Raw genomic sequence first — 15,801 nt, 5'->3', positions numbered from 1 at the left:
AAATGCCTTAAGAACTCTGAATGATTAAACTATTGTCACTACAGATTCAAACGTAAGTACACTTCACTGTGTCTCAAGATTTACAAATTGGCAGTTTCCTCCCTTTCAATTCAAAGAATATTTACTGAGTCCTGCTTTTCCAGGTACCATGCCAGGCACCAGGATACAGTGATGGACAAGACACACAGTCCCTGCCCTCAGGAGCTTAGAGTTGAGTGAGGGCCATAAACATGTGTACAGACAGAAAAGTCTGAGCTAGAGAAGAGAGGGGCCAGGGCGTCTACTGGTCAGGGAAGGGCTCTTCCACATAGTAACATTTACATGGAAGGATGCAGGATGAACAGGACCCAGCATGTTCCTGGATGAGGAAACAGCATGTGCAAAAGCCCTGAGGCTGGAAAGAGTGAGGGAATTTGAGGAACAGGACATCAGCAGGAGGGCGGGTAGGAGCCAGTTTACTCAGGGCTTCTGGACCATAGAAAGCCTTTTGGAGTATATTCGAAGTTCAGTGGGAAACCATTGAAGGGTTAGAAATAGGGGGTGACGTGATCCAACCTTGACTTTAAGGAAAGCTGTCTAGTGCTACGTAGAGAGTGAACTCGTTCAGGAGCCCATCGTGGATAGGGAATCAGTTAGGAAGCTTTGGAGGAGTCGACACCAGGGCAACCTGAGCTAGGCCAGTGGCAGAGGAGAGGAGAGCAATGGTTAGTGGGTTTGAGATGTGTTTGGGGTAACACTGATGCAACTTGTTGATGGGGATGTGTGAGATGGGGGTACAGAAGGTGGAAGAATCCATGCGATGCTTGGGTGTCTGGCTGGAGCGCTTTGATGGGGGCTAATCATGGAGACTGGGAAGAACGCGAAGGTGCAAGGTGTGGTTAAGAACCAAGCATTCGATTTGTATGTGGTTACAGATGTCTCCGTGATGTCTGAGAGGGAATAGTGAGTAGGCCGCTGGACGCAAAGTCTAAAGTTAGGAGACCAGGATTAGACTGGAGAGGTAAATTTTAGACCCATCATCTGACAGATACTGCTTAAAGCCGAGAGGATTGGTAAGATTACCTAAGAGACGTTATAAAGAGAGAGGAGAGGAGGACCCATAGATCCCACCATTAAGAAATCAGGTAGAAAGAAGATCTAAGAAGGGGAATTAGAAGGAAATACCAGAGTGTGTGAGGGCAGGGGGGCCAGTGAGAGTGAGGGTTTCAAGAAGGAGGGCGTGATCAGCTGCTGGAAATGCCACGGAGAGTTGAATTAGATGCGAAGAGAAAAGGATCCTTCTTTCAAGTTTTGCTGAACTTGGCTGGAGACATTTCAGTAGCGTGGTGGAATGGCAATTCTTTTGTAACTAGAACATTTAGTCAACTAACCATAACATCAATTCTTCAAACATTTTGAAGTTAAGTACTTTTATCCTCTAAGTGACTCAAAGAAATAGTTGGGAAACCTCAAGTTTGAATTCATATGCTTACGGCCATATAGCTGTCTGGTTCTTTGTTGCCGAAACAGGGACCAAAGCTTCAATGAACATAAATTTTTAGGATGATTTGGCATTTCTCCATTGTTCAAACATCACTGTCAACCTCAGGATGAATAGATAAATATAACTACATTTTTACTAATTATTTTTTATGAATATGTGGAGCAAACAATTATAACAGCAGATACTTTTTTGAACACTTACTGTATTCAATGCCCTGTGTTATACTCTTTCCAGGTATTAAACAATTTATTGCTAGTATTATTCCCAGTTTTCAGATGAATAAATGAAGTCTTGGAGAAATCATGTAACTCATTCATGAGTGGTGGAACCTAGGCATGAAGTTTTAACCACTGTGCTATACTGCTAACTTATCAACTCATAAAAATCAGTTTGGTTAAAAATGCAAACAATCAACAATCTCTCTGAAAGTTAGATCCATATTTGTGAGTTCACTTATTTGAAATAGAATTAATTACTTTAACAGTTACCAACGGCCTTGAAATAATAGCTAGGATAAGTTTCCAAAGTCATATGAGGATTATGACCATAGCTGGATGAGAAAGTTCAAAAGAAATAAGGCATAGGGCTTCCCTGGTGGCGCAGTGGTTGAGAGTCCGCCTGCCGATGCAGGGGACACGGGTTCGTGCCCCGGTCCGGGAAGATCCCACGTGCCGCGGAGCGGCTGGGCCCGTGAGCCGTGGCCGCTGAGCCTGCGCGTCCGGAGCCTGTGCTCCGCAGCGGGAGAGGCCACAACAGTAAGAGGCCCGCGTACCGCAAAAAAAAAAAAAAAAAAAACCAAGAAAATACTGACACATGCTACAATATGGTTGAACCTCGAGGACGATATGCCTGGTGAATAAAGTCACAAGAGGATAAATACAGTGTGATTCCACGTGCATGTGACCTAGAGCAGTCAGATTTGTAGAGACAGAAAACAGAATGGTTGTTGCCAGGGGCTGGGGTGGGAGAAATGGGGAGTTACTGTTTAATAGATACAGAGTTTCAGTTTTGCAGGATGAAAAGTGACAGGTGGTGGTGGTGATTATACAGCATGAAGATACTGAATGCCACTGAACTGTACACTTAAAAATGGTTAAGATGGTAAACTTTGTTATGCGTATTTTACCAGGATTAAAAATAAAGATATATTCAAATCATCGTAAGTAGTGTGGCTTTAAAAAAATTTAGAAGAGAAATTTAAGTTATATGAGGCTGTATAGACATTGATAACTAATTAGGAACTAATCTGAAAATACTTTCAGAGGCTTCCATGCATAATAAGGTATATGTTAATATATAATGTCTAATTACATGTATATGCAGATATCCAATTCTATAATTATATATATTGTAAAATTCTATTGTGTTCTCTTTGGTGACGAGGATTTTCTGGAGATAATGATGAAGGGAACTGTATGCAATAAGCTCAATTCAGATATTTTGTTCTGTTGCAGGTCTGTGGCCACTGGATCCCATGGTTTTGAGGCGCCATGAGACCCGCTGGCTCTTGGAAGCTTTGGTTCTGGGCAGCGATGCTCCTGCTTCCTGCTTCTGCTTCCGTGCTGAGCAGGGACAAGCCAGGTATCCAGGCCACCTCTTGTCCAGTCTCCAAATGTTATTTATAGTCTTTATTTTAAAAAAATATTAAAATAAATCTTATTAGGGTTGAAGAGGCCATAGATTCAATCTACTAGCACAAAATAGATAATAATTTATTGTTTTCCCCATTGACCTTCACATTGCACATTGAGAATGTCTAAAATTACATTTTTATATGCATATTATATTAGTCTAAATAGCCTTTTCTTTCTCTCACTGATAATTACAAATATAAATATGTATGTACATCTCTGTGTGTGTCTATTTTTCCTTTTCCCCTTTTAATGAAGTTTTTCAAGTTATTCAAATTGTAAGTATAGAAACCCATCTTCAGTTAGGATTAACCAAGGACATAGCTAATGTTAATTACAGAAAAGTGAAAAGCAGAATAAGAAATAGAAAAGGAAATGTAGTTTAATTATATATCAATTTTGTAGTATCTCAGATGAGGCAAACGAAAGATTAACAGTCGTGAGAGCACTTTTTGAACTAAATAGATAATATTTACTTGCAACTGTTCAGTTATCAACCTCATAAATATTTCCAAAGGACTTGAAGGCAATCTGAAACATTCACTTCCACTTCTGATTTTTAAAAATGATCCGGTGGCTAATTTGGAAGGCTCTTCTTGAAGATTGAGTATGCGTTAAGTTACTGACCTCAATGTACTTCGCATTCCAAAGTTGAACTAGACAGATTGAAAAGCCATTTGCTGAGCAAAGAGAAACTTCAACTCACCTTCTATGCAAAGGATCACATATGATATATTCTGACCCTGGTCACATATGATGACGTGTCCTGAGACTATGAGTCTTATTGTGCTTATTCTTTTGAATGTTTCTTTCAGAATTTATGCTAAACAGGTATAAACATACCCTAGTAGAGACTTTTGAGTTTGAAGCACTCATAAGATAAAAACATATCTGAGTCACAGTGTTTTGTAAGTCTTTATGATTTTTTACTAATTTGGCAGGAGTTACATTTCATAAAATAATCTACATGAAAGTTTGAATATTTTAACACTGTACAAATGACATCCTGTGGCTATCATACTTTTTGGGGGGGAAAATCTTTTTTCAGAAAAGCCAGGCGTGACTCATGGCAAAAAGAAGTCCCTAGGGCAGGGAGTTTATTCTGATAATGTTGCTACTCTTCTGAATTAAAAAAATATACATTTATTTATTTGGGCTACACCAGTTCTTAGTTGCAGCATGCGGGCTCTTAGTTGTGGCGCGCGCAGACTTCTTAGTTGCAGCACGCATGAGGGATCTAGTTCCCTGACCAGGAATCGAGCCCCACGCCCCCTGTATGGGGAGCACAGAGTCTTACCCACTGGACCAGCAGGGAAGTCCCTCTTCTGAATCTTTTTTACATCTCTTCCTTTTAAGAGACGTAGCAGGAAATGCAATTTGCTACTTCATCAGAGGGGATAGGACTTTTCTGGTTTGAAAGGAGAATGAATCAGTTTCTAGGCACATGCTAGTGTGTAATAAATAAATGTTCCTGATGATATTGATTTGAAGGATCTACATAAATGGTTTTCCAATTTTAGTGTGAGCAAGAATCATCTGGGGTGCTGATTCTGGAGTCCCACGCCCAAAGATTCCTATGATGCGGGACAGCATGGGGTGGATTCAGTAATTTACATCTTTAACCAGCTCCCCACCTGAATCTAATGCCTATGTTTGCGGAAAACAGAGGAACACTCACCTTTGGGATGATTAACTATTTCTTTTTATTATTATTATTTTTTCTTAGCTGGTTGTCTTGCACCTTACACTACCAGGTTGCATTTGTTTATTTATTTAGACTTTAGTAACGTTTTTGGGAGGGGTAAGAGCACTTAGCATGAGCTCCTCTCTGGTAACAAATTTCTATGTGTATAATACAGTACTGTTCGCTATAGATCTTGCGTGCAGTACTGATCATCTTGCGTAACTGAAACTTCTCCATCTTGGGATTCCCCTGAATGTTTTGCTCTTGTAGCTTGGCTATGTCAATTCTTTAATCAGGTTATATTTTATGCAGGAAGACTGAAATGCATATATTCTAGCCCAATTTACCCTACCAAATTAATCTTTCTGAAAGATTTTCCTAAGAGTGTGAATTCCAAATTAATTGGAACTCTAGTAAGATTCACGTAACGTGAAGTACTAAGGGAAATTCCTAAAGAAAAAAAATGAAGAGTTGTTTTTTATCGGGGCATTTGGTAGGAGATGCTTGTGAAACAGCCCACACTAAACGTGCCATGGAAATTGCTTAACTGCAAGTATCGTTTGCTTTCATTGAAAATGTCAGCACAGCCCTGTCATAAGTATTATTGAAGAGTATAACATTTCGGGCCTGGCAGGGGCTATTCTCATGTCTTGTGTGTCTGATTCATAGCACAAAGTTCCCTTTTTAGTTTCCTCATGTGCAGACCTGTGCCTGTGGTCACTAACCATTTACCGGAGGGAAGTGATTACAGCCTAAAAATAAAATATAACAAATCTGAGGGAGAGGCTAGGGTTTCAGCTCTGGAGTCTGTGAAACTGTCAACAATCTGCTGTTAAACTTAAATACACGAAGGATAAATCGAGTCTTTTAATTGCTTTACTTAACTCAATGGTGTGCCTAATGATTGCTTGCAATATTGGGCCAGTTGGGATGGAATTCAAGAGTAATATGGAGGGATTCGATAATACCTTTAATATTAAAATCTTGAAGCTATTCAGAATTAGCTATTCCATATTCTTTCATCAGTTTTACTATTATGTTGAGATTATGACATAAGGCATGTTTGCATATTTTCACACTGCAGATAAACAATTTGAATGTGGCCGTTTCAGTTTAGTTGTCAAAAGAGGCTGGGGAAGAGAGTTGTATTAATAAACGTACATCACAGAGATCATCTCAAAACTTGCTTCAATTGCTTTCTTAAAACTTTTCTCTATGATAGAAGCTTATGTCTCATAATGGTTCCTATGTCTCATGCATTTCCCTTAATCTGTTCTAAGGCAAAAGTACTGAGTTATCATCAAAAGTAATAAAAACAGAAAATAAGGTAAGAAAGAGCAGCAAGAAAAGCCAGACTCAATAACGAGACAATAGAATGTCATCCCTTTCACTTATGGTAAAACTTCAGGTTAAGTGTCTTGATGGAATTGATTATAAACTTAGGCCCCAAACTATACACATACACCCTTTTAAACTAGTTTTCTATTGATTATAAGGAAAAACTATTCTTCTGAAATTTGGCTTTTACTAATCGACACACGCTGCACTCTTAAACTCAGAGCCGAAGTATGCTATTATATAGAGAGTTTTATTTTGTGTTTTGAAGAATTCCTCATGTTCAGTATGGTACCAGATAAGAGTCCTACTGCTGACAAATGTACTTTGTAACTCCTAAATTTTTAAAGTGCAGGAAAGCTTCACAATTATTAAATAAAGGTTATAGCTCCTAACCTGGTATACTCCTCTGGGGGAACAGTTTTGGATAAAAAATTAGCAGTGAAGGTTCTGTGACCCCTCGTTACCTCTTTGTTAATATAGCTGTGTTCCCATTTTTTTCTCGTTTTGTCACTTTTCCATATTTTTTTGTTATATTCTGGTCCAAGGTGCTAACCTCTTGTTGTTAACCATTGTTTTTCTCCCAACCTCGGATACTCTGTAATCCTTCATCAGATGTATTAGCAAAGTATGAAGTGTATAGGAGTCCCCAGGGCAACTAGTAACAATTAAATGAAAGGCCTCTGTCAATGGGAAGTCTGTCAGCCTTTAAAAAAAAAAAAGCAAAACACCTAAAGGCTGTTATTTTGATCCATTTATGAAAAGAAAACAAACTAGTTCTATGTCTGTGGTAAATTACTGCTCTTCAACTTCCCCAACCCTGCTCTTGAGACAAATGCTGTGTCATGAGTTTTGTCACTAAAGGTAAAGAAAACAATTGTCCTAATGCATGTTAGAAAACAAGAGTGATACCTGTCAGAGTGGCCATCATCAAGAAAACCACCAATAACAAATGCTGGAGAGGATGTGGAGAAAAGGGAACCTCGTGCACTGTTAGTGGGAATGTAAACCACTGTTGGTGGTGCAGTCACTGTGGAGCACTGTATGGAGGTTCCTCAGAAAACTAAAACTAGGGCTTCCCTGGTGGCGCAGTGGTTGAGAGTCCGCCTGCCGATGCAGGGGACACGGGTTCGTGCCCCGGTCTGGGAAGATCTCACATGCCGCGGAGTGGCTGGGCCCGTGAGCCATGGCCGCTGAGCCTGCGCGTCTGGAGCCTGTGCTCCGCAACGGGAGAGGCCACAGCAGTGAGAGGCCTGCGTACTGCAACAAAACAAAACAAAACTAAAACTAGAACTACTACATGACCCAGCAATCCCACTCCTGGATATATATCCCGAAAGAAACAAAAACACTAATCTGAAAAGATACATGCACCCCAGTGTTCATAGCAGCACTATTTACAATAGCGAAGATATGGAAGCAACCTAAGTGTCCATCAACAGATGAATGGACAAAGAAGATGTGTATATATACAATGGAAAATTACTCAGCCATGAAAAAGAATGAAATTTTGCCATTTGCAGCAACATGGACAGACTTGGAGGGAGTTATGCTTAGTGACATAAGTCAGAGAAAGAAAAATACTGTAGGTTATCACTTATATGTGGAACTAAAAAATAAAATGAACTAGTGAATATAACAAAAAAGAAACAGACTCACAGATGTAGAGAACAAACTAGTAGTTACCAGTGGGGAGAGGGAAGGAGGGGCAGGATAGGGGTAGGGGATTAAGAGATACAAATTATTATGTATAAAATAAATAAACCACAAGGATATACTGTACAATACAGGAAATACAGCCAACATTTTATAATAACTATAAATGGAGTATAACCTCTAAAATTTTTGAATCACTATGTTGTACACCTGAAACATATAATATTGTATATCAAATATACCTCAATAAAAAAAAGAGTGATAAATAGAACGCCTGTGAAACTTGGCAGATTTAACTGTGATTTTACAGGTAATAATAATTCCATAATATGTTATGTGGACTCCAGAGGATATGAAGAAATAGAAAAAATAAAGCAGGTGAAATGGACAAGAGAGAGAAATATTGCAATTTCTCAGGAGATAGCTGTTGCCCTTCCTCCCTTCTGGCCTTACCTCCTGTGTAATGCCATCCATCCCTGTGGCTTTAAGTATGGTTTGTATGTCAGTCACTCCCAAATTTACCTCACAGCCCGCCCCTCTTTTGTGTTCCATACCCATATTTCCTAATGGCACCTTGAACTTGACATTTCTAACTCCGTGGCTTTTCCACCGCAGCTGAATTCAGTCCTTGTCACAATTCCTTTTCTTCCTCTAGTGGCATTCATTTCAGTAAACTCACCTGTTACCCAGCTGAGCAAGGCATCTCCCCCTCCTCCCTACGTTCAGTCTGTTATCACGTCCTGTTGATTCTTTTTTTTTTACAAGAAAATTTTTTAAAATTTATTTATTTTTGGCTGTGTTGGGTCTTTGTTGCTGTGCGCGGGCTTTCTCTAGTTGCGGTGAGTGGGGGCTGCTCTTCGTTGCGGTGCGTGGGCTTCTCACTGTGGTGGCTTCTCTTGTTGCGGAGCACGGACTCTAGGCATGCGGGCTTCAGTAGTTGTGGCGCATAGGCTCTGTAGTTGTGGCTCGCGGGCTGTAGCGCGCAGGCTCAGTAGTTGTGGTGCACGGGCTTAGTTGCTCCGTGGCACATGGGATCTTCCCAGGGCTCGAACCTGTGTCCCCTGCATTGGCAGGCAGATTCTTAACCACCGCGCCACCAGCTAAGTCCTCATCCTGTCCATTCTTGTGTCTCAGTTCCTTCCCCCTTGTCCATCTTCAGTGTCACCTCTTTAAGTTACCACCCTACCTGGCCTCCAAGAGTATGAGCATGTGGGTGAGGGTGCCAGATGAAATACTGGCCACCCAGTTAAGTTTGAAGTGGGACAAATAATGAAAACATTTTAGTATAAGTATGCTCCAAATATTGCATCAGAAATACGTATACTAAAAATATTTTTGTTCTTTATCTGACATTCAAATTTCATTGGGCACCTGTGTTTTTATTTGCTGTATTTGGCAATCGTACATGGTATGAAGGGAGGAGAGGGTGTTTCATTATTTACAGGGTGGTCAGGGAGGGCTGACCTCATCGAGGGGCAGTTAAGCAGAGACAGGAAGGTAGTGAGAGAGTGAAGCACGTGATCACCTGGAAAGAAGCACATGCCAAGGCCCCGAGGCAGGGGCGTGCTCAGCGTGTAGGAGAAACGAGACAGAGAGGGAGACTGGAGTCCAGTGAGTGAGGAGAAGGGCACGTGCCCCTCAGAAATGCATCTGTACTTTATGTGTTGTCAGCAGCTGATTTCTGAGCCTGCAAGCTCAAAGGCTAGACCTTGGACTCTGGTAAAATTCACCAGAGCAGCAGACACTGCCCTGTGAGGCCTCTTGGGAGATGCTAAAACCTTGCTCTCTAGGAGTACCAACGGGTAGGCTTCTGAATTTATATCTTTCAGTCACATATCTTCCCTAAAGACCTCTCAACAAGCCTTAATTCACAGGTAGTTTAATACTGTAATAGGAGTTATTCATGATACATTTAAGTACAAATGTGTGGAAACATGTACACTTAGCAAAGTTAAAATATAAAGTATATATCCACTAGACAAATGATATATTTCCTTTCTTTGCAATCAGTAAAGTGGTATATTAATAGCTTAAGTAATGCTAAGAACCCTCTACAAATTGTAAAGGTGTAATAGAACATGTATACATTTATTTTTCAGGATGCCTCTAATTTTGACTTTTCCCCTTGTCTTTGTGGTGCACAAGGAATGACTTCACTCCTGGTTTCTCCTAAGGCCAGAGGCCTCTGGGGCCACAGAGAGTGACTGGTGCGTTTTCTGTATGAGCACCAGCAAAATACACACATCTTTTAGGTATTCAATCAGCAGGGAAAAAATGGAAAGTTAAAAGAATGGATTTAACCGTTCTGGGCTTTTTAGCTATTTGAGAGGAGAAAGAAGGAATTGAACATGACTCCCGTCATTAAACTGAAGACTTCTACATATGAGTGGGCATAGAAAGACCAGAACAATGATAGGAAAAGTATGTTTTAAAAGACATGTGATCTAATCTCCAGACTAGAAGGCTTAACAATACAATAGGAGGCCCAGTCAGCAGGTGAAAACAAGCATGAGGATTTAGAGATTAAGGGAACAAGTGATTTTTTTTAAGCATGTGTTTCAAACTGAGAGTGGGGACAAAGTATATTTCCACTAACGAATGAAGAGAGTATCATAGGTACTCTATTATTTTGTTTAGAACATTTTTTTGGGGGGATGGTATGCGGGCCTCTCACTGCTGTGGCCTCTCCCGTGGCGGAGCACAGGCTCCGGACACGCAGGCTCAGCGGCCATGGCTCACAGGCCCAGCTGCTCTGCGGCATGTGGGATCTTCCCGGACCGGGGCACGAACCTGCGTCCCCTGCATCGGCAGGCAGACTCTCAACCACTGCGCCACCAGGGAAGCCCTAGAACATGTTTTTGAGATGGATGTTCAGTATAGAGAAAAAAGCTGGACTATGGGAAACGAATTTTATTTCAGCTTTGCCATTGAGTTACTATGTGATCTGGGGGGAAATCACATAAGTTCTCTTGAATGATTTGTTCGTAGGTCATCAGGTTTCTAATTTTTAGAGGGAGAGAAGGGTAAAATGTATGTAATTACACACATTTGTAAAATGTATGTAATTTTTTGTAGATAATCTAGATAAAATCTTCCCCAAATCTGACCTAGTTGTCTTCTTTTCTGGTTCCTTTACCCCCTTTCAATATCCTTCCAACCCTATAAGCTGCCCAGATCCTTCAAGCTAAGTCAGGAGGAAAGTGGGTCTGAAAATCACTGACAGCATCTTAGCATGAATTTGTCAAAAACTTCTGCATTTATGTTTCAAAAGGTCTGTTGATTAAGGGCCCCTAAATAGTGCATCTTTTGTGGTGAAATTTTAGTAATTACTTTTGAAAGGTTCCCAAGAGCCTTTGAAATGACACTGCTGCCGGGATTCTCCTGACTACCTGACAGGATGCTTGGATATTTGGGTCTTATCAGTAGTTCTTCAAGATAGCACGCACATTTACGCAAAAAGTATGCTTTGCTTTATGTTAAAATGCAAGTGCCAATGCTTAAAGAAATTAACATATCCAACTTTTAATAGCCACTTCTCCTGTGTTGCCATTTTTATGCAGTGGACCATGAGACTCATGCATTCAGCTTCTTGTGCCTTGAGTCTTCCCCCAAAGAATTAACATTTAGTTGTTTTTTTTAACTTTAAATTGAAGTCGAATAAAATTGAGTTAAAATTGAATATATACATATATTCTTCTTCAGATTCTTTTCCATTATAGGTTATTACAAGACATTGAGTATAGCTCCCTGTGCTATATAGTAGGTTCTTGTTGTTTACCTGTTATATATATAGTAGTGTGTATATGTTAATCCCAAACTTCTAATTTATCCCTTCCCCCGTTTCCCCGTTGGTAACCGTAAGTTCGTTTTCTATGTCTGTGAGTCTATTTCTGTTTTGTAAATAAGTTCATTTGTATCATTTCTTAGATTCCACATATAAAGTGATATCATGATATTTGTCTTTGACTTACTTCACTTAAATTAACATTTAGTTTTCATTTGTTTTGTTCAGCTTTTCATAACAGAGCACATATTCTAGAGATACAAAGCTGTATTTGATTTTCATAAACTAAAGACTTTAGTGAAGAAATACTTTCATAAATATTGCTGGAAATGTTCAATTTTCTTCACTTCAAAGTGACAGGTTTATTACTTTGACATCATCATATATTCATTAGATCCTCAGAAGAATTTAAATAAGATATATACTGTTTCCAACTTGGCAATAAGCTAACATAGCTTCCACTCATTACCGAAGTGTCACAGTAGGAAGTTCCTTCCACAGTCTGGATATTTGCTTTGCCAATCATCTATTGGGGTTTCCCTATATATGTTGTGAAGAATTTAAAGTTAACCTCATTTTCTACAGTCATATAGTTATGCAAAGTCATTGTAAAAATTTGATCACAGTTTTGGTGTTTTGCAAAAATTATTTTGAGCTTAAAGTGTTTTCTCACAGACATGCTGTTTTGTATGACACACACCGGGGTCCACAGATCTTAGGTGCACAGTGTAATGAATTTTTGCATATGTATTTACACATCTGTGAAATTGCCACTCAGATCCAAATATAGAACTTTCCATGACCCCAGAAGGCTTTCCTGTAACTATCCCAGTTGACCCCCCTGCCAAGCCCATCAGTATTCTGACATAGATCAGTCATGCAATCTCTTGAGCTTCACATAAATGGAATTCTGCAGTTTGTGTTCTTTGGGGAACGGTATTCTTTTCCACTTACCACTGTATCTCTGAGATTCATCCAGGTCATTGCATGTAGCAGTAGTTTATTCTTTTTTCTATACTTTTTTATTGTATTTACCACAATTTGTTCATTTATCCTCTTGTCAATGGACATTTGGGTTGTTTCCAGTTTTGGATTATTATGAGTTATGCTGCGAGGAATATTCTCTTCTAAAAGAGCCATTTACACCATTTTTGTACTCATTTCTCTTGGGTCATTGAATTTCCAGGTTATAGAGTTCATGAATATTTAGCTTTCGGAAACGCTGCCAAACAATTTTCTAAAGTGGTTGCACTGTTCACCCCCACGAGCAACGTAGACGAGCCTTCCTTTTGCTCCACAGCCTTAACAGTATTTGATGCTGTCAGTTCTTTAATTTTTAGCCATTTAGTGGTATATCATTGTGGTTTTACTATGCATTCCCCTGATCACTAATGATGTTAAGCACTATTTCATATGCGGGTTGGCATTTTGGATATTTTCTTTTGTGAAGTGCTTAGTTTTTTGGCACATTTTCTTTTTTATTTATTTATTTATTTTTTTGGTGGTACGCGGGCCTCTCACTGCTGTGGCCTATCCCGTTGTGGAGCACAGGCTCCAGACGCGCAGGCTCAGCAGCCATGGCTCACGGGCCCAGCCGCTCTGCGGCATGTGGAATCTTCCCGGACCGGGGCACGAACCCGTGTCCCCTGCATCGGCAGGCGGACTCTCAACCACTGCGCCACCAGGGAAGCCCTGGCACATTTTCAAAATAGGGTTTTCAATCTTTTCCCTGTTGATTTGTGAGAATTCTTTGTATGTTCTGGATATGATGCTTGGTTGGATATACGTATTGTAATAGTCTGTGGCTAGCCTTTTCACTCTTTTAATGTTGTCTTGTGATTATTAAGATTTTAATGAAGTCCAGTTTATCAACCTTTCATGTTTTCTGTGTCCCTATCAAGAAATACTTGCTACCCTCAGTTCAGGAAGATTTTACGTTTTTCTGTAGTTCGTTATTGTTTTACGTTTCATGTTTAGGTCTAAGATCATCTCTAATTAATTTCTTTGCATGGTTTGAGGTAAGGGTCACAGTCCAGTGTTTTTCTACATGGACATTCAGTTGATGCAGAATCACTGACTGAAAAGACCATCCTTTTCCCATCGAATTGCAGTGGCCCTTTTGTGGTAAATAAGGAGACCGACCACATGTGCACAGGTCTGTGTTTGGACTCTCTGTCCAATTAATCTATTTATATGTGCACCAAAATCATGTTATAAAAATCCCTGGTGTCAATAGTACATGTTCTCAGGCTTGCTCTTCTTCAGTTTTGCCTTAGCTGTTCTAGTATTTTTGGAGTTCACCTTAAATTTAAGAATCAGCTTGTCAGTTTTCAAAGACACAGACACAGACACACACACACACACACACACACACACACACACACACACACACAGAACCTCTTGGGATTTTATTTGTTATTGCACTACGTCTATATATAAAATTGAGAATTGACATCTTAAGAATACCGAGTCTTCCAGTCTAAATACTTGCTTAATCCACTCAGTCATTTAGGACTTTAATTTCTCTCTGCAACATTCTCTAGTTTTCAGTGCAGAGATCTTGGTTTTTATAAACATGATGATGAACTCAGATAAAAAATGGGTATGATTTCAATTTTCTCAAAAAATGGGTAGTGTTTACAAAAGACCCGATTTTATTATTATTTAGGACCTGCAATCATGTTAAGATCTCTGAGACAGGAATTTCCAGAGTAACTAAGTAATCTTTAAAATATTCAGTGCTATATATTTTAATTGTGTGGATTGCAGCTTTTAAATCTAAGTGGTAGCACTATTTATAATCCGATTTATTCTTCTGGTTAAATATATTAAGCTGATGCCCTGTCATCACCCTTGAAGTCTTTGACACATTTGTTAAATGAAGGGCTGAAAGGCTGAGCAGTTGACCAGGAGAACTGATGGTTTCCACTTCCCATAGAGCAGGAAATCAGTGTGGTTTTCAGCAGTTTATCTCCTCTCTGTCATAAAAACTTTGAGGTCATTATACCCAAACATGAATTTTAGACATTTTAGAAAATTAAGGTTGTGACTGTATGATGCCAAAATAGTTCATCAATTTAGCTTAAGAACTGTCCACTTGTCCAGTTGGCATATTATAAAAACTAGCTGCAATACTGTCTGGATTGGCTATTAATTTCCTAGAATCTAGCCTGAATTAAATTTAAACAAACCCCAGATAATAAGAAATTAGTGTATGTATGTACATTACTATATTACTGTGTTGTGGTGCGGTGAGTATGTAAATTCACCGTAAGTGGAGGCAGACTTTATCTTTTATTTCTTTGAACAGCGTTAATTAGCATTAGCATATAATTAATACTTTCTCAATGATTTCTATCTCATTTATTTTTCATTATAGGCCACTTTGGTATGGCAGAGGGCTTTGCTTTTGCTTTTTAGTTTTAGTTTAATAACTTAGTTCAGGCTGCTCTAACAAGAATACCATAGGCCTGGAGGCTTAAACTACAGACGTTTATGTCACACAGTTCTGGAGGCTAAGAAGTCCGAGCTCAGGCTGCCAGCCTGACCAAGTTCTGATGAGAACCCTCTTCCTGGTTTCCTCACAAGGCAGAGAGAGAGAGAAAGAGTCCCTGTTCCTCTACCCTCTTGTAAGGACATCCATCCCATCACCAGGGCTCCACCCCTAGGGCCTCATCCAAACCTGACTCCCTCCCAAAAGCCCCATCTCCAGATAGCACCACACTGGGGATTAAGACCTCAGCATATGAATTTAGGGAGGGGTACATTTAGTCCCATGCAGTCTCCTCCTGTTCTAAAGTTTAATATCACTAATACCTAAACCTGGATCCAAGGTGTGTGAAAATAGTAGTAGGTCACTTCTTCTAACATTAGAATATACTTTGAATATGAAAACTTAACGATATTAAAGCTAGCTAATTTCCTAATGTCGAGTATAGAGCGACAATTAGAACATTAGAGCAAATAGTAGCTAACACTGACAAGCGTTCCCTGTGTACCAGGGACTTCACATACATAACCACACGTATTCCTCACGAACACACTGTGAGGTGGGTAATACTCTTATCCTTATTTGAAAGGAATTTAATTGGGCTTCCCTGGTGGCGCAGTGGTTGAGAATCTGCCTGCTAATGCAGGGGACACGGGTTCGAGCCCTGGTCTGCGAGGATCCCACATGCCACGGAGCAACTAGGCCCGTGAGCCACAACTACTGAGCCTGCGTGTCTGG

The 15,801-nt window shown here is 39.9% G+C and overlaps 1 protein-coding gene across 1 annotated transcript in view; it reads left to right on the top strand.

Moving 5' to 3' along the window:
• Positions 1–2,943: 2,943 nt before the first annotated feature.
• The window catches only part of COL19A1 (collagen type XIX alpha 1 chain), a gene marked incomplete at its 3' end in the record, with an annotated part of 351,347 nt that continues 338,489 nt past the window's right edge, over positions 2,944–15,801 (top strand). The window contains exon 1 of the mRNA XM_082855784.1: positions 2,944–3,064. Coding sequence (XP_082711910.1) covers positions 2,974–3,064 — 91 coding nt within the window. The 5' untranslated portion in view covers positions 2,944–2,973. The remainder of the gene's footprint in view (positions 3,065–15,801) is intronic.

Source organism: Leucopleurus acutus (assembly GCF_964270905.1).
Source record: "Leucopleurus acutus genome assembly, chromosome: 15".
Taxonomy (NCBI): domain Eukaryota; kingdom Metazoa; phylum Chordata; class Mammalia; order Artiodactyla; family Delphinidae; genus Leucopleurus; species Leucopleurus acutus.
This window is presented reverse-complemented; position numbering and strand designations above follow the sequence as displayed.